The sequence below is a fragment of the Panthera tigris genome, chromosome F2 (assembly GCF_018350195.1).
Source record: "Panthera tigris isolate Pti1 chromosome F2, P.tigris_Pti1_mat1.1, whole genome shotgun sequence".
Taxonomy (NCBI): domain Eukaryota; kingdom Metazoa; phylum Chordata; class Mammalia; order Carnivora; family Felidae; genus Panthera; species Panthera tigris.
In genome coordinates this window covers 82,604,898-82,630,043 of record NC_056676.1, presented here as the reverse complement: position 1 = coordinate 82,630,043, position 25,146 = coordinate 82,604,898, and the positions used below count along the sequence as shown (strand labels likewise).

The following is a 25,146-nucleotide window of genomic DNA, read 5'->3' as shown; positions in this document are numbered from 1 at the left end:
GAGCCCTTGGTCAGGCAATGCAGAGGGCTTTTCCTTTAGGCAGGGCTGTCGGGCGGGGGACTCAGCATCATCTGGCCCTCCTGCAGGAGGAAGGCAGACGCTGACGGGGCAGCGAGGCCAGTGGAGCGAGGGGACAAGAGGGCATGGCATGCACAGCCACTTCTTGCTGGGGGACGTTGTGGGCGTTCCAGCCCATCCCCTGGTTTTGCTCTTAGGGTGCTGTCTGCATTGATGAATTCGCTTAGCAGTGAGAGTGGGTTTGGTGTCTGCCAGGGTCTGGGACGTGGGAGTCTTTGTGGCCACACTGGCTACAGGTAGAAAGCAGTAGAATGACAAGGCCGCAGCCGCACAAGAGGACGTTGTCCGACGATGGGGCGATGGGAGTTTGGGACAGAGTGTGAATGTGAGGTCTGAGGACAGGAGATATCTCTCCTGGGTGCCAACAACCTGTAAAGGGTGGAAGAGGCTGATGTGAACATGGGTGACGTCCCTGCAACGGCAGGCTTTGCGGGTGAGAAGGCGGCACAGAGCAGGGGCAGCACGGGGCGCCGAGGTGGGCAGGCACGCCCGTGCGTAGGACGGGAGGGGGGCTGGTGCCGAGGAGGGCCGATGGCCTGGGGCGGGGGGCGTTCAGGGGGCTGGTGGGGGGGCAACTAGGAGCTGAGCACTTACTGATGTCCTGGTACCTGCTCAGGTCGTGGCCAACTCACACTGGAGCCCAGAGGTCAGTCCCGCCCTGTCAGCCTCTGTGCTTGTCTGTCTGGGCAGCACCAGCTGTGACCTGGGAAGCCTCCGCTCCTCCCCGCTACCTTCTGTGGCGAGCACCCCACCATGCAACCCCTGCTTCGACCTGCTAGGCTCCCCTGAAGTGGCAGTCCTTTTTTTTCAATGATACACAGTTCACATAAATTAATTTACCCTTCAAAGTGTACAATGTTTTTAGTACATTCGAGAAGTTATGCAGCCATCACCACTGTCTGCGTTTTTACGACCCCACCAAGAAACCCCTTTGGCAGCTGACCCCACCCCGCCCCCCGCCCCAGCCCTGGCAACCACTAATCTGCCATCTCCCTGTGGATTTTTCTGCTCCTGATGGTTTAAATAAATGGAATCACGCAACAGGTAGTCTTTTATGACTGGCTTTTTTTACTCAAAGTAATGTTTTCAAGGTTCATCCACGTCACAGCACATCCTCTCGTGTAGCTGCACCACATGTTGATCCGTTTGTCAGGTGATGGGCATTTGTGTTGTTTCCACATTCTCTCTATTATGACTCATGCTGTGTGAACACTTCTGTGCAGGCTTCTGTTGCTCTTGGGTCAGAGAAATGCCGGGGCATGTGGTAACTTTGTCTGACTTTCTAGGAGCTGCCAGACTGTCAGAGTGGATGTACCATTTTAAGTTCCCACCGGCAGAGTATGAAGGTCGCAGTTTCTCCGTATCTCCTCCAATACTTGTCGTTATGGTTTTAAGAAATTACTGTAGCCATTCTACAGTCTCATCGGTGTGGAGTCTCATCGTGGTTGGGTTTGCCCTTCTCTGTTACCTGTTGATGTCAAGCACCGTTTTGTGTGCTTGTTGGCTTTTTGTTTATCTTCTTTGGAGAAATGCCTCTTCAGATTTTTTGCCCATTTTTTTAATTGGGCATTTGTCTTGTAAGAGTTCTTTATGCGTTCTGGATACAAGTCCTTTATCAGATATGTGATTTGCAAATGTATTTTCCCCTTCCCCGTGGCTGTCTTTTCACTTTCTTTTCTTTTCTTTTTTTTTTTTTTTTTGGTTTCTTCTTAACATTTATTTATTTTGAGAGACAGAGACAGAGCACGAGTGGGGGAGGGGCAGAGAGCAAGGGAGACACAGAATCCGAAGCAGGCTCCAGGCTCCGAGCTGTCGGCAGAGAGCCCGACGTGGGGCTCGAACCCACGAGCCATGAGATCATGACCTGAGCCGAAGTCAGATGCTCAACCGACTGAGCCCCCAGGCGCCCCTTCACTTTCTTAATGGTATTATTTGTAGCACAAAAGTTTTAAATTTTGATCAAGTCCAACTTATCGATTTTTCTTTTGTTGCTCATGTTTTTAGTGTCAGGTCCAAGAATCCATGGCCAAATCCACGGTCATGAAGATTTACCCCTATGTTTTCTTCCAAGATTTATAGCTTTAGCTCTTACATTTAGGTCTTTGATCCATCTTGAGTTAACTTTGTGTGGTATGAGGTAGGGGTCCAGCTTCCTTTTCTTGCATGTGCACATGCAGCTGTCCCAGCCCCATTTGTTGAAAACACTCCTTTCCCCAGTGAGTGGGTCCGGCACTTGTCAGGAGAATCTGGAGGGCAGAGAATGTGCTTGGTCACTGTTGTGTCCCTTTCACCTGGTCAGTTGCCTGGCACATACCTGACACTCATTAAGTTATTTCAGGAAATACTTACTTGAACACATCAGTGTCTGCAAGTGAGTATCTCTAAGAACCGGGGAGGCTGGAAGGGCCCTCTGGGTCGACTTCGTGCGCACCACTCCCAGCACACTGAGGGCACCACAGGCCAGCTTGCCGCTCCTTTTCACTGACTCACCTCAGATACTACTGCCAGTCTGTCGCCTGCAGTGTTGGGCCTCTTCTGGCAGGGAAGCCCACAGGGGCAGTTGGAGCACAGTTCGTTGTCACATGGCTGGTGACTGCGTGTCCATGCGCCATGCCGGCCCCACGGGCCGAGCGCTGGGCATAGACAGCACTTACTCCAGCAAGGAGGTGGTTATCTCCAGGCCGCACAAAGCTCCCTCTCCCCAGCCTGCCTGGCAGGGGTCTGGGTGGGGGAGCTGAGCACTGGCCCAGCCCCAGCTCTGCTGTGTCTCCTCCTTACTCTGTGCAGGGATCCTATATGCATTCTCTGCCCTCTGGCTCCCCACGGGTCTTGGTTCAATGGTGTACCCCAGGGGTGACCAGAACATTCTTCTGAAAAAGTGGGGTTCTACCCACGCACGCACAGGAGTGTGCCAAAAAGGGAACAGATGGTATTCTTTGTTTAGAGAGAGTTATGGCCATCAGATTCACTTGAAAGTGTATTTAAAGCAAAAATAAGAGTCGGTCTTGCTTCTCTAGGGCTTAGAATGTTCAGTTCAGCCCTTTGGGAGCTTTTCTGCCAGAACAGTCTTTTGGGGGCTTTTGTGGACGTTGTTCTGGTCAAATCCATCACTGTGAGGCGGGATGGGAGAGCAGCACAGCTGTGTGAGGGGCAGGGTGCAGGGACCACCGTGGGGTGGCCGCCTGGGGGCGCAAGGGTGCCGCACTTCCTCCCCTCAGGGAGCCCAGCACGCAGCCGACCTTCCATTCCCGCCCTCCAGCAGCCTCTCACCCGTCTGGGGGTCCGTGCCCCGTGCCCAACCTGACCTTGGGGCTGGCTCCTGCCTGGCCTTCCAGAAGTCTCCATCCTTGTTCCCTATGAATCAGCTTGAGTGAGATCATGTCAGCCCTGCCGAGAGCCATTCTCAGGGTTTCTCTCTTCACTCAAGCAAGACTCAAGCCTCCTGCCCTGGCCCTTCACTCAAGCAAGCTCCTGCCCTGGCCTCCAGGCCTCTGCATCCAGGTGTCTTCTTGGGGGTCCCCCCACTCCGTCCCTTACTTCCTTTCCTGCCTTGGGTGGAGATAGCCCTTGGTCAGCCGGCCTGTCTTCTTTGAAGCATCTGCGGGTCCCTTTCATGCTCTTTGGCCCGTATGCATGGGTGCCTCTGAGTACAGGATGCCATCCTTTGGTGTCCCAGTATTTGCCAGGTAGCTGAGAGGAGGTGCCTGTGTAAGTGGCTCTGGGGGTGGAGGCACAAGTGGCCGACTGTCCTGTGAGGAGAGCTTGGCCAGATCAGGAAGCCGAGAGTGGGAAGTGTGAGTTTTCTGGGAGCGCATGTTGTCCCTGGGATGGCTCAAGCCGCCGAGGGTTTCCCAGGTACAGCGACCCAATTCACAGGGTTAGAATGTTGCTGTGTCTACACTGAGGGGAATGGCCAGCTGGCAGCCAGCCGGGTGCTGCAAGCAGGTGAAGGCAGTTGGAGCCGGGGTGAGGGTCTCTGTGCTCGGTCAAGACCTGCCTCATGGCAGGGAAGAGGGCCACTTGGCACATTCGTGTCGTGTGGAGAAGCAGGGTCGGCGCAGTCCCACTCAGTGCTGTGGGGCAGTCGGGGAAGCAGATTTTCACGTGAGCAGCAAACCGGTGGATGTGGTGGAGGATGGTCCTGGAAGGGGCAGACCGGGAGCTGATGAGGGGACTCCTGCCCCATCTTCCACAGCCGCTGGCCTTGAGGGGCGGCTGCAGCCTGGACGGCACAGCCTGCAGGCCTGCCTCCTGTCCTCACGGTTCCGGGACATTCTCTCCCAGCCTTTGTCCCCAGGACACTCTGTTCTTCCTCACACAGGGTGACTGACATGTGGTGGGTGGGGGTCGCAGGAAACCACAGAGTCCGTCCCCCGAGAGCAGCCCAGTTTGACTGCAGGCGCAAGAAGGAGGAGAGGTGCAGCTTACAAAGACAGGGGACTCCTCCCTGTGCTGGGCTCTCAAGATGTCCCTGTTGGGTGCAGTGACCCACAGCAGAGCAGCGATTCCCTGAAGGGGGTACTCGGGGTTCTGTAAGCCAGTGGCAGGGTTACCAGCCTGTATGTTGGGTGTGAAAAGTTTGTTGACGGGAGTGTGGGATTGGATGCGGGGTAGGCCGTGTGCTCATGTAGGGTGTCAAGGGGAAGCTGCACTGAAGGGACACCTCCTCGCTCTGGCTCTCTGTGGGGCAACTGAGGGATGTCTGTGGACAGGAGGGACACCTAAACTTGGGCTTCTTTGTGGGGCAGCTAAGGGACGTCTGTGGAGAGGAGAGACATCTCCACTCTGGGCTCTCTGTGAGGCAGCTAAGGGACATCTTTGGGGAGGAGGGACACCTAATCTCTGGGTTCTCTATGGGGCAGCTGAGGGACGTCTGTGGGAAGGAGTGGACAGGAGGGTGATGGGAGGCCTGGGAAGCACGCTGAGCATTTTGAAGCATCCCGTGGACAGCAAGGTGAGGGCAGGTGTGGACCCTGTGGAGACATCGCACCGTGGGGCCAGATTTATTCCCGTAGTGCTGAGCAGCCCTGTTGCAGGCACAGAGAGGGAGCGCAGAGGAGTCAGAGTCAGAGGACAGACATCTAGGGAAACAGAGCATCCGGAGTGAGACTGGCAGGGAGAGGCCCATTAAAGATGCCTATACTGGAATCATCAGTTACAGAATCGCCGAGTTTCCAGAACCGTGAGGAACTTGCACGTGTTGAGTGGAGAACGAAAGACCCTGAGGAACGACCCTGGAGAAGGACCAGCAGCTTTAACACAGATGAAGAGAGAACGAATGAAGTAGGAAGAGGGACTGAAGGGGCGATCTGGCGTGGCAGGCAAGATGGAGCGGGATGTGCAGGCTCCACAACACGAGTGAGGGCCCCGTGGGGCCCAGAAGGAGGCAGAGCATTGGGAGGTTTGCTTCAGAGTGTGGCCATGGAGGGTTTTCCAGAATTGTTTAAAGATGCCAACCTTCAGATCCAGGAGTCCCCCAGATCCTGCGTTTCACTAATTGAAAGTGAACTTGCACCTGAATATATGTCACAGTGAGTTATTTGTTCTGTTTATTTGCCAAATCGTTAACATCGTCTACAAAGACAGTTCCGTTACATTACACACAAATGACGAGAGGGCTCTTCCTTGTTTATTCCCAGGTGAATCTGTAGTAAATTGTTAGAGTCAATAGGAAAATTGAGGAAGATTACTTACAAAAGTAATATACAGAAGCACCTGGGGGCTCAGTTGGTGAAGCGTCTGGCTCTTGATTTTGGCTCAGGTCACGATCTCATGGTTCACGAGTTTGAGTCCCGCATCAGGCTCCGTGTTGACAGTGCAGAGCCTGCTTGGGATTCTCTCTCTCTCCCCACCGCGCTCTCTGCCCCTCCCTCACTTGCAGTCTCTCTCTCAAAATAAATTAAAAAAAAATTTTTAAGTAATGTACAAAAGGTGTTTCTGTACACCATCACCAATCAGAAAATTATAAATTTAACAATGTAAAAATTGGACACTACCAGCAGGTGAGGGTGAGGAGCAAGCAGTGTTGCTGGGCGCACTTCAGGGGGGAGCAAGTCGGGGTCCTCTGGACAGTTGGTGTGCACTCCTGGGACCCGGCGTCTTACCTCTGCAGGCTTCTGCAGCCCCTGCGCAGGGCTCATGGGTGAGGATGTGCATAGCAGAGTTGTGAAACATAGTCCCAGATGGCCAACCACTCAGATGTTAAAAACATGTGACCCAGGCACCTGACTGGCTCAAGTCCACCTGAGTGGACTCTTGATCTCGGGATTGTGAGTTTGAGCCCCACGTTGGGTATAGAAATTACCTAAACAGACAAACCGACAGACAAACGTAAAAACACACGCACACAGGGGCACCTGGGTGGCTCAGTCGGTTAAGCGTCCGACTTCGGCTCAGGTCATGATCTCACAGTCCATGAGTTCAAGCCCCGCGTCGGGCTCTGTGCTGACAGCTCGGAGCCTGGAGCCTGCTTCAGATTCTGTGTCTCCTTCCCTCTCTGCCCCTCTCCTGCTCATACTCTGTCTCTCAAAAATAAATAAAAACATTAAAAAAAACACATGCACACACACAAAACCGTGTGACAGCTTCAGGCAGTGCAGCACCGTGCACTGTGCGCTTGGGCGGGCTGCAGCCAGGTAGACAGCGTCAATGGGTTTCGGTTGCAAGTGAAAGAAACGAGACACACAAAAAAATAGTTTTATTGCGTGAATGTGTGATTGAAAAATAGACACACCTCAAAAAATTTGTTTAGGGTTATCTTCAAAGATGTTTGGACTAAAAAAAAAAAAAAAAAAAGATGTTTGGACTATAAAAGCAAGGAAAACGGTTGCCTTAAAACTCAGGATCGTGGTGTCCTCGGGGCGAACAGGTGTGATGTGGCTGTGTCTTGGATGCTGCCTCGTTTTATTTGTTGGTGAGTGATGGCGACACCAGTGTTGAATCATAATTGCTCATTAAACTTATCTCTGTGTTTTGTACATTTGTCTGTATATGTTATATGTCCCGATTTTGTTTTTAAAAAGAACGTGCTCCGCAAAACAATTAACGTGATTCATCACATCAATAAAAGGACAAGAACCGTATGATCCTCTCAGTAGATGCAGGGAAAGCATTTGACAAAATACAGCATCCTTTCTTGATAAAAATCTCAAGAGAGTAGGGCTAGAAGGAGCATACCTCAAGATCATAAAAGCCATATGTGAACGACCCAACGTTAATATCATCCTCAATGGGGGAAAAACTGAGAGCTTTCCCCCTAAGGTCAGGAACAAGACAGGGATGTCCACTCTCCCCACTGTTACTCAACATAGTATTGGAAGTCTTAGCCTCTGCAGTCAGACAACACAAAGAAATAAAAGGCATCCAAATCGCCCAGGAGGAGGTCAAACTTTCACTCTTCACAGATGACATGACACTCTATATGGAAAACCCAAAAGATTCCACCAAAAAACTTCTAGAATTGAGCCATGAATCCAGCAAAGTTGCAGGGTATAAAATCAACGCACAGAAAAAGGTTGCACTCCTGTACACCAACAATGAAGCGACTGAAAGAGAAATCAAGGAATCAATCCCATTTACAGTTGCACCAAAAACCATAAAGTATCTAGGAATAAATCTAAGCAAAGAGGTGAAAAATCTATATGCTGAAAACTATAGAAAGCTTATGAGACATTGAAGAAGACACAATAAAATGGAGAAAGATTCCATGCTCCTGGGTAGGAAGAACAAATACCGTTAAAATGTCAATACTACCCAAAGCAATCTACATAGTCAATGCAATCCCTATCAAAATAGCACCAGCATTCTTCACAGAGCTAGAACAAACAATCCTAAGATTTGTATGGCACCAGAAAAGACCCCGAATAGCCAAAGCAGTCTTCAGAAAGAAAACCAAAGCAGGAGGCATCACAATCCCAGACTTCAAGCTATACTACAAAGCTGTCATCATTAATACAGTATGGTACTGGCACAAGAACAGACACTCAGATCAATGAAACAGAATAGAGAACCCAGAAATGGACCCACAAACGTATGGCCAACTAATCTTTGGCAAAGCAGGAAAGAATATCCGATGGAATAAAGACAGTCTCTTCAGCAAGTGGTGCTGGGAAAACTGGACAGCACATGCAGAAGAATGAATCTGGACCACTTTCTTACACCAGACACAAAAATAACATCAAAATGGATGAAAGGCCTAAATGTAAGGAAGCCACCAAAATCCTCGAAGAGAAAACAGGCAAAAACCTCTTTGATCTTGCTCGCAGCAACTTCTTACTCAACACGTCTCTGGAGGCAAGGGAAACCAAAGCAAAAATGAACTACTGGGACCTCATCAAGATAAAAACCTTCTGCACAGCGAAGGAAACAATCAGCAAAACTAAAAGGCAACCGACAGAATGGGAGAAGATATTTGCAAATGACATATCAGATAAAGGGTTAGTATCCAAAATCTATAAAGAACTTATCGAACTCAACACCCAAAAAACAAATAATCCAGTGAAGAAATGGGCAAAAGACGTGAATAGACACATCTCCAAAGAAGACATCCAGATGGCCAACCGACACATGAAAAAATGCTTATCATCACTCATCATCAGGGAAATACAAATCAAAACCACAGCGAGATACCACTTTATACCTGTCAGAGTGGCTAACATTAACAACTCAGTCAACAACAGATGTTGGTGAGGATGCAGAGAAAGAGGATCTCTTTTGCATTGTTGGTGGCAATGTAAGCTGGTGCAGCCGCTCTGGAAAACAGTCTGGAGGTTCCTCAAAAAACTAAAAATAGAACTACCCTATGACCCAGCAATTGCACTACTAGGCATTTATCCAAGGGATACAGGTGTGCTGTTTCGAAGGGACACATGCACCCCATGTTTATAGCAGCACTATCGACAAGAGGCAAAGTATGGAAAGAGCCCACATGTCCATCGATGGATAAATGGATAAAGATGTGGTTCATATATACGATGGAGTATTACTCGGCAAACAAAAAGAATGAAATCTTGCCATTGGCAACTACGTGGATGGAACTGGAGGTTATTATGCTAAGTGAAATTAGTCAGAGAAAGACAAAAACCATATGACTTCACTCATATGAGGACTTTAAGAGACAAAACAGAGGAACATAAGGGAAGGAAAACAAAAATAATGTAAAAACAGGGAAGGGGACAAAGCATAAGAGACTCATAAATATGGAGAACAAACTGAGGGTTACTGGAGGGGTTGTGGGAGGGGGGATGGGCTAAATGGGTAAGGGGCATTAAGGAATCTATTCCTGAAATCATGCTGCACTATATGCTAACTAATTTGGATGTAAATTTTTAAAAATAAAAAATAAAAGACAATAAAAAGAACATGCGATTTACAATAGTGTGTACGTATGAAGCCTAGGAATAAATCTGATGAAAGATGTGCGCATCCTTTAAGGGAGACCTGGATGAGTGGGTACACGGTTTGGGTGGAAGGCACGTCTAACCCTCCTGCGGTGGACCCAGCAGAGGTGCCGACAGGCTGATTCGAGGGTTTGTGGGCAAGAGCAAGGGCCAGGAATAGGCAAGACACACCTGAAGAGGAAGCGGGGACCTCAGAAGTGCAGACTGTCCACGGCTGTCGTGGTGAGGACACCAGGGTGCTGGTCAGATTCACACCGACCCACAGAGCCAGCAGCACACTCAGACGCGGGTCCGTCGTGGAGGGAAGGGTGCCGCGTGCAGTAGGAAGATCACCAGAACCCGGCCCTGCAGACACCTTGCACCTGAACATCCAGGCTGCAAAAGCAAATGTCTGTTGTTTGTGTGCTGCCCGCTCCGCCGTGTTCTGTTACAGCACCCTCCGTGGCCAAGATGGTTTCAAAACAAAAAGTTAAAACTTTGAAAGTGAAACGGGGTGATCAGTCGTAGAGGCCCCACTGGCCTCCCTTGGAGGTGAGGTGCAGCCTGTGGGCCCCGTGAGAAGGGGGTGGCCCCATGCTGTGGGTTCAGACTCACCCAGCCATCTACTGGCGTCCCCTTTCCCTGGAGCAGCAGTCTGGGCTCGATCCCCCTGGCACCTCTGGCACCCACAGGACGGATGGGTCCTCCTCCATCGTCCAGATGGCTGCTCTTTATCCTTCTCTCGAGACAGAACGGCGCACACCATGGCCTCACCACCTTCCCTGTCTGCTCCTGGCTTCCCTCTGCTGTTCAGGTGAGGTGAAGTCAGGTCAGGAGGGCTGTCCACTTGCTCCCCGCCCCCCTTTCTCTCATGAGCCCTGCTGCTTACACCTCGCCCGCACCATCTGGCCCTTCTGTGGAGACCCACGAGCCGGTCCCGCATCTGGCCCCGCCGTGCTCCCTTCTCTCTCTGCCCGCCCTCCTCCCTGCCCCCCTCCAGCTCTCCGCCTCCTGCCTCTGAGGCAGTGACATCCTCGTGTGCCCCACAGCCGTGCCCCATCCCTTCCTCGCAGACTGCCTCCACACTGTGCTGTGCCGGGCACCCACACCCAGGTGCTGGCTGAGATGGGGACCCAGGACCCGCCTGGCCCTCCCCACTGGCTTCCGGAAGCATCTGCTGACCCTGAAAGAGGCCACAGAGCCTCAGTGCTGCTGGGAGTACACAGTAAGTTATGTGGCTCACGCTCCTCCCAGTATGGGGAGTCCAGTCCTGAGAGAGCGAGCCCCCCTGTGCTCCCAGCTGGAGGCCTCCCAACTACCCCAGCAGTAATGAGGGTTGTGCCCATCACAGGGTTCTGGAGCAGTGGAAAGACTCACAGACACAGAACCTCCACACGGCAGAGAGGTCTGTGGCATTTAAAGGGTTGTTAATTGGTGTGAAAACTGGAAGCAGAATAAAAATGTGCCAGATGTCAGCCAGGCACAGCCTGATATCACACATACAGGCATTAAAATTGCCTTATTCATGGGGCACCAGGGTGGCTCAGTCGGTTGAGTGTCCAACTCTTGATTTCAACTCAGGTCATGATCTCGGGGTCATGGGATTGAGCCCTGTGTCAGATTCTCTGCTGAACGTGGAGCCTGCTTGGGATTCTCTCTCTCCCTCTGCTCCTCTCCCCTGCTTGAGTTCTCTCTCTCTCTCTCTCTCTCTCTCTCTCTCTCTCTCTCTCTCTCTCTCTCTCTCTCTCTCTCTCTCTCTCTCCAAAACAAAAAATAACAATAAAATGTCCTTGTTCTGAATAGCTTCAGTTTGCATACCTTGTTTTCCAAGTCCTCTTTTGCATTAAAAAAACTTAGCAGGATGAAAGCTGTATCCTTGGGGTGGGTGGGGGCACCCTGGGGGCCCCTGGAGGAAATGGCTCCAGAGCACCAAGGCACATCCCAGCTGGGCCCACTATAGAGACAAGGGTGTCCACTCCTGCTGCAGGCGGATGGACAGACTGAGAGCAGCCAGGCTGTGTCCAGGTTCCTCCGAGGCCAGCTTGGCACAAGACTCCCCAGAGGGCTCCTGGGGGCTGGACAGTAGTGAGCATGTGGAAAATCTGGAGTGGGACGTCAGTTTGGCTTGGGTTTCTTGTATAAGTGATAGGATTTCTTGTATTTGGGAGCCAGTGGTGTGAGAAGGGGTCTGATACTGGGTGCGAGGGTCTACAGACCACGCCCCCCCCCCCCCCCCGCCATTGGGTGGACCACGCAGCAGCTGGACTGTGCAGTAGCTGGGGACACAGGGGGCACCGCTTGAGGTGCAGTGGGCCTGGGGTTGGAGGCAGCCCTCTTCTCCACTCCAACCTCCCTGTCCTGGGCCAGGCTGCAGGAGCCCCTTGAGCCCTGAGGCCAGGACCCCCCTCTAGCCAGGCTGCAGGAACGCCTTGTCCACGGAAGCCATCGTACCCCGCTGACACCCCTTTTGCTCTTTCTCAGGCTGGAGTGGGTGGAGATCATCGAGCCGCGTACCCGAGAGCGCATGTATGCCAACCTGGTCACGGGCGAGTGCGTGTGGGACCCTCCTGCCGGCGTCCGCATCAAGCGCACCAGCGAGAACCAGTGGTGGGAGCTGTTTGACCCCAACACTTCCCGCTTCTACTACTACAACGCCAGCACTCAGCGCACCGTGTGGCACCGGCCGCAGGACTGTGACATCATCCCCCTGGCCAAGCTGCAGACCCTGAAGCAGAACACGGAGTCACCCCGTGCCTCGGCGGAGAACAGCCCCGGGCGGGGCAGCAGCGTCAGCCACGAGGGCAGCACCAGCTCCTCCCTGGAGCCCGAGCTGGACGCCGGCGAGAAGGTGCAGGAGCCTTTGGGGAGGGCCAGCCGGCAGGCCGCTTTCGGGGCTCTGAAGGAAGAGAGCAGCAGGTGAGGCGGGTGGGTGGCCAGACCCTCAAGTGCCAGGTGGGGCCCGAACCTCATGCAAACAGCTGCCTGCACCAGCTGCCACCCTTGCCCCCAGAATGCTCTCGTCTCCGTTTGGCAAGAGCCTCTGCTGGGGATGCGGAGGGCCAAGGTCTGTCCCCTGCTGGGCGGCCTCTGGAGGGATGGGGGCTGCCACGCTTGTCTTTTCCAGACAGGGTTGTCAGGAGGCATTGGGCCGGGGGTCTTCTGGCTAATGACTGTGAGATCATTGGGTTCTGTCCACTGTGGGAAGCATGAATATGGCATCAGCACCCCCCAGATGTGCCCTGTATCCCAGGTGCCCCACACCCCAGGGCCCACACCCAGCAGGCGCTGCTCCAAGCCTGGAACTCAGGGAGCCAAGTCCAGAAGGCATGGTTGGTCAGGAAGATGATGGGACGGTGTGTGCCCTGGTGACAATGAGGTGACAAACCAGGGAGGATGTAGGGATGCGATATTGGCCTTGGAGGCCAGGCAGGGACAGGGAGGTAGCAATGGGGCAGGCAGGGCCAAAGGCCGGGCAGGCTGCTTCCACTCAAGGACAGTGGAAACCACAAAGTGACCAAACGTGGTTTATGCCTCAAGGTCCATGTTGCTCCTGTGGAAAGGATGTCCAAGGGGCCAAGGGTGGAAACAGGGCTGGTTGGCAGCCATTGGCAGGAACTGGACATTCCATTCCTTTGTGGCATGGTCAGGTGGGTGTGCCAGCAGATTTGGGGTGCTCTTTGGGGCCGGACAGCTAGCTGTGGTGCTCCTACATGGCTGGGGAAGATGGGGCACGTACAGGGGTCAGACCAGTGTGGATGCTGGTGCTGGGGGGCAGAAATTTCCTTCTTTCCTCCCAGGATTCTTCCAGATGGGTTAGGAATTAAATTGACAGAACATAGATTAACGGGAGAAAAAATAAAGTTTTATTTGGTGCACACAGAGGTCCAGTAATGAAATTGAGACCCCAGGAAATAACCAAGGCAGTAGTTTTTATATATTTTAGGCAAAGAGACAATAAATTTGTGAGGAATTGATAGGCTAAAACAGACTTTTGCAGGGTGCGTGAGTGGCTCTGTTGGTTAAGCGTCAGTTAAGCATCTGACTCTTGATCTTGGCTCGGGTCATGATCTTACGGTTGGTGAGTTCAAGCCCCACGTCAGGTTCTATGCTGACAGCTCAGAGCCTGGAGCTTCGGATTCTGTGTCTCCCTCTCTCTCTCTGCCCCTCCCCTACTCACACTCTGTCTCTCTCCCACTCTCAAAATAAATAAGTAAACAGAAAAAGAGAAAGAGAAAAAGAAAAAGAGATCTTTGGGAGCTTTGCCAGGGAGGAATTCTAAGCACAACCTGAGCTGGGGTAGTGGATTAGTGAAAACACCAACAGGGTTTATTTCTCCAGCTTTCTCAGGTATGAAGCCCATATCTCTGGTGATAAGGGTGTCTTTTTACTTCTTAGTACAGGGAGGGCATTTTTCATGTGGGAGGTTTACTTCCTGCTCTCAGGAGACAGAGGTGTGTCTGATGACCTTGCACCGGGGTTTCTCAAGTACCTTCGGTGCAAAAATAATAATCAGTTTGCCATCGTGGTACATTTTGAGGTGGCCTGCCCTGGGCCCTTGCACTGGACACACCAGAGGTCAGAGGCCAAAGAGGCAGTGGCCAGGTGGCATGAGGAGGTTCAGAGGGGCTTTTGGGGGTTGTCCCCAGAAAATGGCGCTTCCGCTGGTGAGGTTGAGGAACCCCAGGCATGAGCACTGTGGAGAAAGCAGACGGGTGCGTGGGCTCCACCTCTGGCTCCCTGAGGCCCACGCTGTGCAGCAGCCCAAAGGCCTGCCTGAGCTCTCTCCGACCCAGCAGCTCCAGCAGCCTCTGGGCTCATCAGATAAAGTCTCACTTTTATTGGATTGTGGTGCTTTTGAACTCTTTATCCTATTGGTTGCTGACTCGTCTCTGTAATTAGGTGGACAGATTGGATTCTTTTTAGGATTCTGTTCACAAATGTGTCTGTCACCCACACTCTGGGCACCGACTGGAGAAGCGGGCCACCCTTCTCTGCCCTGCACCCTGCTACCTGCTGGGGGCCGGAGTATCCTTTCCAAAAGTTCCTTGGATGTTCTGTGGGGTTGTGGGGTTACTGGGTCAGTGTGGGGCCAGGATTTCTACAAGAAGCCCTCTTTGATTTGGAGTACAACTGTGTTGAGTTTATGGGTCAGTTTAGGGGCAATGGGTGTCTCCATTGTCTTGTCTTCTCCCACGTTAAGATGGTATGTGTTACACTTCTCTCCACAAAGGGCTTGCATGTTTTTTAAGGTTTATTTCCAAGTGCTTTATCTATTTTATATTTCTTTTTTCTTTGTTTTTTGAGATGTTTATTTATTTTTGAGAGAGAGTGAGAGTGGGGTAGGGGCAGAGAGGGGCGGGGGCAGAGGATCCAAAGTGGGCTGTGTGCCGACAGCATCAAGCCTGATGTGGGGCTCGAACTCGTGAACCACAAGATTGCGATCCGAGCCGAGTCGGATGCTCAACCGCCGAGCCACCCAGGTGCCCCTACATTTCTTTTTAAAGTCCTGCTTGGGGTGCCTGCATGGCTCAGTCCGTTAAGGATCTGACTCTTGATTTTGGCTCAGGTCGTGATCTCATGGTTCGTGACATCGAGCCCCGCGTCAGGCTCTGTGCTGACAGCACGGAGCCTGCTTGGGATTCTCTCTTCCTCTGCCCCTCCTGGACACTTGCACGTACACTTGTTCTCTCTCTCTCTCTCTCTCTCTCTCTCTCTCTCTCTCTCTCAAAATAAATAAACCTAAAAAGTAAAAATAAAAAAGTCCTGTCTTCTCCTCATTCCTGGTGCATACATACAGATTGTTATATATCAGTCTTATTTCTGGGCTCTTGCTGATCTAACACCAGGCCTGGCCTTGTCCCAGCGCTCAGGCTGCATACCTATACCTGTAATGCTGTGACACTGTCAGGCATAGAAAGTCCACCTTCTACTGTCAGGTTCTTTACTGTGAGTGGATGTACCATTTTACCAAGTATTCTTTTTGAGTCTATTGATATCAGTGTTATAGGTTGAACTGTGTCTTCCCCCAAGAGATATGTTGAAGTCCTAACCCCCAGGACCCCAGGATGGGCCCTTATTTGGAAATAGGTCTCTTCAGATGTAGTTAGTAGAGTTGTGATGACGTCACATTGGAGGAGGGTGGGCCTTAGGTAGGACCCGTGTCCTAGTGAGAACAGAGACACGAGGAGAACACCCTTGGCAATGGAGCCAGAGACAGACGGATGCGTCTGCAAGCCAGGGGACGCCCAGGGTCGCCAGCACCACCAGGAGCCAGAGAAAGGCCGGGAGTGGTCAGAAGGAACCAGCCCTGCCCACAGCCAGAGCTTGGACTTTCAGCCTCCAGAACTGGGAGAGAATGACTTTCTGTTGTTTTAAGCTGCCAGTTTGCTGCGCTTTGTTACAGCGGGCCCGGGACCCGGCCGCAGTCAGCATTTAATTCTATGTTTCTTGCATTCCTAGAACACCCGGTCTATGTCATTTTCAAAATAGATTCAGATTGCTAATATTTTTTTGAGGCTTTTTCCTGTGTTGATAGGTAAAACTGGCCTGTACTTTCCTTCTTGTGTGTTTGGGAGCGTGTCCTCTCAAACGCCCTGCTTCCAGGTTGTCTGGCTGCACACTTACACACCACCTGGGCCTGTGGCTGGGTGAATACGTTTTTAACTACTGATTCAGTGTCTTTAATATGCACAGGAATATGCAGGTTTTTGGACATCTCAAATCCAAGTTTATAAAGTGGTTTTTTTTTTTTATATTTGAGAGAGAGAGGGCGCAAGTGAGCGAGGAAGTGGGGGGGTGGAGAGAGAGAGAGAGAGAGAGAGAGAGAGAGAGAGAGAGAGAGAGAGGGAGAATGAGAACATCATGCAGGCTCCACACTGTAAGTGTAGAGCCCAGTGTGGGGTTTAAACCCGTGAACCTTGAGATCATGACCTGAGCCAAAATCAAGAGTCAGACACTTAACTGACAGAGCCACTCAGGTGTCCCCAATGGTAGATCTTTTCTGACTTAAAATTTTTTTTAAGTAATCTCTACACCCAACATGAGACTCAATTTCATGACCCCAAGATTAAGAATTGCACGCTTCACTGACTGAGCCAGCCAGGCGCCCAAAATATTTTCTGATTTTAATTAAGATTTCTTCCTTGACTTGTTCATAACTTACAAATGTCTTAATTTTCAAAACTATAGGGTTTTTTTTCCATTCTTGTTCTTTATTGCCAACTTAATTTCATTTTGGTCAGAAAACATGGTTTTTGTTTTTATTTTTGTTTTTGAGACTTGCTGTGGCTTAAATCCTGAATTTTTGTAAATGATTTTACAAAATTTCAAAATAATTTCAAAAATATTTTCTTTTCCGTGTTAGGTCTAGGATTCGTTAGATCAAGTCTGTTGTTTGTGTTGTTGTTGTTGTTTAAGTTTATTTATTTATTTATTTTGAGTGATAGGGGCAGAGAGGGAAGGAGAGAGAGAGAGAGAGAGAGAGAGAGAGAGAGAGAGAGAGAGAATCCCAAGCAGGCTCTGCAGTGTCAGCTCAGAGCCAGATGCGGGGCTTGAACCCACCAACCATGAGATCATGACCTGAGCCGAAATCAAGAGTCGGCCACTTACCCAGATGTGGCTCAAACACATCAAATCTGTTGCATCAGTCAAGTTTCTTGCTGATTTTTTGTCTGCCTGATGTATCACTTCTGAAGAGGTAGATTCGCCTGTGTCTCCTTTTAATCTGTCACTGCTTCCTCTGTGTTGAAGCTGTGGATTGCACATGAATTTAGGACTGTTACGTTTTCCTGAGGAATTATTCCTTTAGTCATTATGTCATCACGTTTTTGCCTTGAATTTGGCTTGCTTTGATCCTGGCATAGCATTGCTGTTTCTCATTGGTTGGTATTGGCCTCTTAACATCAGTCCCCAAACTACTACCCTTTCCTTATGCTCTGAGTGTGTTTCTTCTAAATAGCGTATAGCTGTTGGGTTTACTTGACACCTGCCTTTGGTCTGACAGGATGATTGCCGTTCTGTTTACTTAGATCACTGACACAGCAAAAGGATTTAGTTTATCATCTTTGTGTCCTTTCAGGTATGTGTTCTTCACTGCTGCCCTCTCCTCCTCCGGTTGTCCCCATGCTGCTCCCACTCTGTGCACCTGGCATGCGTCTTGCGGGTCCCATGTGCTCCTGTGACGTGTGGGCCGTAGGCTGGGTGCCTTCTTCACGGGTACTGCTTTTCCAACCACTGATGGCGCTGCACCCGCCCCTGCCCCTCCACTGCCGGGGTCTGGGTGGGGGCCCCGGGGTCTGTGCAGCAAGGCCACCAGCAGCCCCGGCACCGGGCTTCAGTTGGTGGGGTGGGGAGCATCTCACCAGCACTTTGATTTCTGTTTCTTCTTTGCCTCTGATTCTTATTCTTTCTTCTTGAGTTCATTCGCCTCTCGAGTTTTCTCTTGTGTTTGTTGCTTATTTGTTTTTGCTCATTTTCCCACTGGCGTTGCTGGCTTACTTTCTCTGTTAGTTTGCAGGAGTTCCTGTGTTCCTGATATCAATTCCTCATTGCTTTTAGATACCATGAGTGTCCTGTCCTCTGTCACCTGACTGCTAACTGGTCCCTGTGTCCTTTCGATGCAACCAAGTTTATTAGTCTTTTGGCCTAGTGGTTTATGCTTTTAACGTTTTATTTAAAAAGTTCTTCCTTGGCCTACATCCAGAGATACTCCCTTCCATGTCTTGCATTTTCCTTACAGTTTATCTTCACATTGAGACCTGCATCTGCCTGGAACTACTTTCCTGGGGGGAGCTACTTTCCTTCTCATCTCCAAAATGCCCAACTTTGCCCCAGACCACAGTCACGCCTGTGTGTCTGCTCACATCAGCGCCCCGAGCCCTGGGTGGTGAGGAACCCCCTTCTCTTCTTGATCTTTAAAACTGTCTTAGCTGGGGGCACCTGGCCAGCTCAGTCGGTTAAGCATCTGACTCTTGATTTCGGCTCAGGTCATGAACCCAGCGTTGTGGGTTGGAGCCCCATGTCCGACTCCGCGTGGAGCCCACTTGATCTCTGTCCCTCTCCTGTTTGCACTCACACACGTGCTCTCACTCACTCGCTCTTTCTCAAAAAAAAAAAAAAAGACTGTCTCAGTCTCAGCTGGTTATGTGCCTTACTTTCGTCATATAAATGCTACAGAAGATCCAGGGGGTGTTCTCATTGGACCCATTGACTTGCGTTCTGAGGAGTGCTGACCCCTGGCAGGTAGCCGGTCTCCCGTGCCTGCAGGGCCACTCAAGAGGTCTGCGGTCTCTGGTTCCCAGCCACTTACATTTGCTGCTGCTGAGTGAGTAGTTCCTAAGTTTGTGTCCCCTCATGTTTGGCTGTTACTATTACAGAGAACTAGTAGACTGCCTTTCTCTTTGGTTTTGCCTTTTACTAGGTTAAGTAGATTTGGTTTTATTTTCCCTTCTGTCATGTATCTTATTATTCCATGGAATTTTTCTTCTGTGGTTGTACTTAAAATGTTTGTGGGCATGTGGGACTTACCAGGACTCTGCAGCCAGTGTCTGCCTTGGCCACAAGGTTCCCAACCCCAGGAGGCCTTTCTTTTTCAGTTAGCCCCTGTGTAGATTTGCCCACTTTTCTGTTTCTTTGCCCATGGTTCCTTCTTACCTCATTCTTCTTTAGATAATTCTTTCCTTTCTCCTCTGTAAGAACATGTTAATGGTAAATTTGCTGTCTTGATCTTATAGAAAATATACCACATTTTCCCTCATTTTTGAGAATTAGCTGAATCCACGCACGTCAGCCGGGACATTGGCCCCATCTCCTCTCCCCAGGGCTGGCCTCCTGCCTGAAACTATTCTGGCTTATTACCAGCCACCACTTCTGTTCATGGCAGGTAAGAGCAGTTCTGTGGTGAGGGTCCAGACGGTTTACACAGCAGAATGTCATCCACTAAAAATCTCCTTGTTTTCAACCAGAAGCAGCTGTCACACAACTCCCAGAGGTATTTTCCCTCTGGGTGCCACGTTTGAACAGAAGAGCCACGCTTTTATGTGGTGGCTGTGCCACAGGACAGAAGGTCACATGCACAACTTCAGTGCACACACTTACGGATGCACACACATCTGGTCTCACACAACACCCCACATATAGCTGTTAAGGTGCCTTGGTTTAGGGTGCAAATCAGATTGGGTGCAGTTGGACTGGACTGCTGTGTTGGGTACGTTTTGGGAAGGGCTGCGAGCGCCTCCGGGCTGCTGGGGTTCCAGGGTGCAGCAGACCCCTAGACTGTGGTTCCTGCAGCGTGGGGGGCATGGGGGGGCTTCGGCTGCTTCTGGGTCTGGGGGTGTACAGTCTGCAGGTCCCGACCCTGCTCCCCCAGAAAGAGGGCCCTGCCAGCACCCCTCCTGCCCCCAGCTCTTCTCCCAAGGGTCACCATGCTCAGCAGCTAGGCTGCCCCGGACCTGGCTGTACTCAGGTGAATCTTGTTTTAGTCTCCAAGAGTGTAAATTTATTTAGCTTCTGTTACATATTCTAATCATTATATTGTGTCTAAGGAATAACATCTAAAATGTCTGCATTCTAAAATTTATTGGGCTTTTTTGTTATATAAGTGATAATGTAATTTGGAAATATTCTGTGGACACTTGAAAACCAGTGTTCCCAGAGGACCTCAGTGGCTCAGTTGGTTAAGTGTCTGACTTTGGCTCAGGTCATGATCTCACAGTTTGTGAGTTCAAGCCCCATGTCGGGCTCTGTGCTGACAGCGCAGAGCCTGTTTAAGATTCTCTCTCTCCCTCTCTGCCCCTCCCCTGCTTGTGTTCTCTCTCTCTCAAATAAATAAAAACTTTAAAAGAAAAAAAAATAGTTTTCCTAGTTTACGAGTATGAAATCCCATGTTCATTTATGCATTTTCACTGCATCAATGACTTATTTTTTCCTTTTGGTGTCACGGGCTGGGCCTCGAGGCCCTATGGGTGCCTTGTTCTGCCTGTGCAATTGTAGCTCTGTGTGCTGCTGCCCTGTGTTAGCCAGTGTGTCAGATTTAATTGTGTTACATCTTTGGCATTGAATATGTCCTCTGTCGTCAAAAAAGGACTTTCCTGGGGACGCCCTGGTGACTCAGTCAGTTGAGCGCCTGACTCTTGATTTTGGCCCAGGTCATGATCCCAGGTTCATGGGTTCGAGAATGCCCTGTGCCAGGCTCTGAGCTGAATGTAGAGCCTGCTTGAGATTCTCTCTCTCTCTCCCTCTGCCCTTCTCCCCTGCTCCCCTGCTCACTCTCTCTCTCTCTCAAATAAAAAAAGACTTTCCTTCTCATGGAATCCCCTTCAGGTGATGCTCTGGCATTGCTCTAAATCCTTTCTGTTTACTTGTTTGTGTTTGTAGTTTTGCCCTTTTTTTGTTTTGTTTTGTTTTGTTTTGTTTTGTTTCAGTTTCCCAATTAGCTTTGGTTAGGACTCTCTAGAGCATCATAGTGTGGATTTTATTATTTGGTCCAGTTTAAGATGCTGTCCTTTTAAGGCAGGAGGCCCAGGGCCCAGCCTCTGTCACCCCATGTGTGCTTCTGACAGCTGTCTTCAGCGACCCGTGTTGGTTTTCATTCTCTCTGTTGGTGTGGAGTGTTTGTTTGCATGTGTGTGTCACTTTTGCCATAGTTTGAATGGCATCCATCCTTTTTTATTCGAGGATATCATTACAGATTTTTATTCTTGTTGAAAGCAAAAGAATTCTGTGCTTTTTAAAAATGTTTGTTTATTTTGAGAGAGAGAGCATGCACATGCATGAGTGGGGGCGGGGCAGAGAGTGGGAGTAAGAGAGAATCCCAGCGCAGAGCCCAGTTCAGGACTCGAACCCACGAACCCTGGGAGCATGACCTGAGCTGAAATCAAGAGTCTGACACTCAACTGACTGAGCCACCCACGCGCCCCAAGAATTTTGTGCTGCTTAATCTTTTTTTCCCCACTAATTTACTGAAATTCTGAAATTAACCTCTGTCCCATCCATCTCTTTCAATGAAATTCTTACAAATGTGCCCTTAATAACAACAGATCAAGCCATATGAATCAATGACATTTGACCTCCGTGATGGGGCATTGGGTCAGGCGCTCGGTCTTGCCTGCCCATGGCCCGCCTGGATGCTACATCTCCCCTGCCGCCTGCAGAGTTCTGGAGCCAGGTTCTCCCGGTGGAGCCTTGAGGTTGGCCTCGCTGTCCTCTGAGTCCATCAGTTTTGTCTGTTTTTTTGCTTTTAACCTTGGTTGTTGCCGAGGGGGAAAATGACTCAGCCATCCACCCAATGGGCCTTTGATGTAAGTTTTATGTAGACTTAGATTTCCACTTTGATTTTTGAAAAGATGCTCCTCTTCCCAGAGGGACAGAAACAACCCCTCAACAGCTTTGCTTCCTGAGGTGGAGGTTTTGGGGTGAGGCAGGTGTGGATTTTTCTTTTTCAAATTGATGGTATTTTACTGATCTTTCCCCTCCCCCCCGCCCCCCCATCATGAAGATACAAATTTTCACAAAAACCGTTGAAGTAGTCCAGGAAAGCATAATGAAAAGACAAGATCCCGCTCAATGTTACGATTCTGACCTCGTTTCTTCTCAGAGGGGGAGGTGACAGGCATCAACAGCCATGTGTAAAGCATGCATTTTGATACATGTTGGTGTGTGTGTGTGTGTGTACTTGTGAGACTGCACAGTCGTGATAGTGCACATGCCTGTGGGCCACGAGAGTCTCCTTTCCCTCGTCACCCCAGCCCTTCTTGGTGCTGCCACTCACTCCCGGGGAGCCACCGATCTGCCTGGTGCTATTATGGAGCAGTTTGCATTCTTCAGGTGTTTATGTAAATGGAATCAAACAGCATGGACTCTTTTTTGCCATCTTTCACTCGGTGTAACTGTCTTGAAAGTCATTACATATGTCAACAGCTCATTGCCTTTTCAGTGCTGAATAGTACTCCGTTGTGTGGGCCCTCCTCCTTGAGATGGCATTTCGGTTGCTTCCAGGTTTGGTTGGTACAAATAAAGCTGCTGTGAGCATTAACGTAAATACCTGTGCACACACACGCTTTGATTTCTCACAGGCAAATAAGTGCCCAGGCACGTTGTGTGACCCTGCAGTGCGGTGCACAGACATTTACCACTGTTGTGTCCTCTTGACGAACGGATCCCATTATCATCAAGCAGTGCTCCCTGATGCCTCGTAGTGCTCTTTGTCCCAAAATCTGTTTGTGTTAATACAGGCACTCCAGGTTTCTTTTGAAGTGTCACCATGGTATCTCTGTTTCCAGCCTTTACTTTTAACCTGTTTTTATGCTTTTATTGTAATTTTCTCTCAGGCAGCACATTGTTGCGTCCTGCTTTTTTATTTATTTTTGGGACAGAGAGAGAGACAGAGCATGAACAGGGGAGGGGCAGAGAGAGAGGGAGACACAGAATTGGAAGCAGGCTCCAGGCTCCGAGCCATCAGCCCAGAGCCTGACGCGGGGCTCGAACTCACGGACCGCGAGATCGTGACCTGGCTGAAGTCGGACGCTTAACCGACTGCGCCACCCAGGCGCCCCGCGTCCTGCTTTTTTATACAGTCTGTCTTTGCTTTTTAATTGGGGATTTAGACCACTTACATTTAATGTGATTATTTGTTTTTTGTTTTTTAATTTTTTCTTAACGTTAATTTATCTGTGAGAGACAGAGAGAGAGCGTGAGCAGGGGAGGGGCAGAGAGAGAGGGAGAAACAGAATCGGAAGCAGCTCCAGGCTCCAGGCTCTAGGCTCTGAGCTGTCAGCATAGAGCCCAACGTGGGGCTCAAACTCACGAACCATGAGATCATGACCTGAGCTGAAGTCGGATGCTTAACTGATTGAGCCACCCAGGTGCCCCTTAATGTGATTATTTGTATGGTTAGGTTTAGATATGTCATCTTGCTATTTTTTTTTTTTTTTTTGGTCCTCTCTGTTCTTTGCTTTTTTGTTTTTTTTTCTTCTTTGGGGTTAATTGAACATCTTTTAAATTCAACTTCATGCTTTGCTTTTTACTCTGTGCTATGTTTTTAGTTGTTGTTTGGGGGTTTATAGTGCATATTAACTGATCAGACTGGGCCTTCAGGCAGTTTGTAATACATCACCGCACCTGTGGTGTGAGAGCCAACAACACACTCCAGGCTTCCTCCTGGTGCTGTCATAGGTAAACCACTTAATACGCTCGTTATTTTTGCTTTAAGCAGCCAGTTATGTTTCAAAGAGATGAAAATAAAAGGAAAACACTTTTTACATTAACATCTAGTTACCATCTCCAGTACTCTTCACTTCTGTTGTAGATTTTTACGTGGTTGACCTCCTCTGCCCGAAGACTTCACCAAACATTGCTTGTAATGTGAGTCTGCTGGTGATACCTTCTCTTACATTTGTGTGTCTTAGAAAGTATTTCCCTCTCTTCTGTGAAGCGTGACCCTGCTGGGTCTCAAATTCTTGGTGGACGGTGTTCCCATCTTGCCACACTGCCCTCCTCAGCCGCGTCACTTCTGGTGAAAGGTCTGTCCTCTTCCTCACTTTGTGTCTGGACAGATCGTGTCCTTTCTCTCTGCTTCTTTTAAAATGTTCTCTATTGCTGGTTGCAAGCAATTTATGATTTGCCTTAGTGTAGTTTTCTTCATGTTTCTTGCTCAGGGTTCATGGGGTTTCTTGGACCTATAGGTTTATAGTTTTCACCAAGTTTGGGAAATGTTTGGGTTTTTTTTTTTTTCAAATATTTTTTTTGATCATCCCTGCAGAGCTCCAATCATATGTAGAGTACGCCTCAGCTCACTGATGCTCTCGAATTTTCTTTATTTTCTTTCTTTCCTTTTAATCTTTGTTTTCTCTCTGTTTCATTGGGTAGTTTATACTATTATGCTTTCAGATTTGCTAATCTTGGGACACCTGGGTGACTCAGTCAGTTGAGTGCCCCCCTCTTGATTTTGGCTCAGGTCATGATCCAAGGGTCATGGGATCGAGCACTGTGTTGGGTGCTGCACTGAGCATGGAGCCTGCTTGAGATTCTCTCTCTCTTCTTGCTCCTTCCCTGCTTGTGTGCGTGCATGTGCGTGTGCACACACACACTCTCTGTCTCTCTCTCAAATAAAAAACAAACAACAAGAGCAAAAAGACAAATCTGCTAATCCTTTCTTCTGCAATGCCTGTCCTGTTGTTAAGCCCTTCCACTGTATTCTCCGTTTCAGATATTGCAGGGTTCTCTGGAATGTAGATTGAGACTTGTTATCTATTCCTTCTCTCTACTTACCATATTTGGTCCTTTTTTAGCCTTTGAACATATGGAATACAGTTTTAATAAGCTGTAACATTCTCGTTACTAATTCTGTCATCTGTGTCAATTCTGGGTCAGCTTTGACTGATGGATTTTCCCCTCACAGTTCATTTTGAGAGAGGGGCTGCTCCTGAAGAGGGAGGGCTCTTGATGTGCTCAAGGAACAGCAGGAAGGCTAGTGTGGCTGCTCAGAGGAATCATAGGGAGTTGCTCTGCCCTACCCTCCAAACCGGTTGTAGGTATTCATCTGTTGTGGCTTGTGATGAGATTTTACATACTTCATCTTTGAAAGTTTCTTTTTACACTGGTGGTTACTGCTAAATACTGATTATCAATCCGTGAGCATCACTTGGAAGGCATTTATCAAATTCTCTTAGGGGCACCTGGGTGGCTTAGTCGTTAA

At 49.6% G+C, this 25,146-nt stretch overlaps 1 protein-coding gene across 8 annotated transcripts in view; it reads left to right on the top strand.

Annotated features, from left to right (window-relative positions):
- Positions 1-25,146, top strand: part of ARHGAP39 (Rho GTPase activating protein 39) — a 109,040-nt gene that overhangs the window by 53,464 nt on the left and 30,430 nt on the right. For 7 of the 8 annotated variants that reach the window (XM_042972655.1, XM_042972658.1, XM_042972654.1 and 4 more), the window contains exon 3: positions 11,937-12,371. In XM_042972655.1, coding sequence (XP_042828589.1) covers positions 11,937-12,371 — 435 coding nt within the window. Of the gene's footprint in view, positions 1-9,421; positions 10,270-11,936; positions 12,372-25,146 lie in introns of those variants that run through there. The other variant, XM_042972657.1, reaches the window with a different exon arrangement.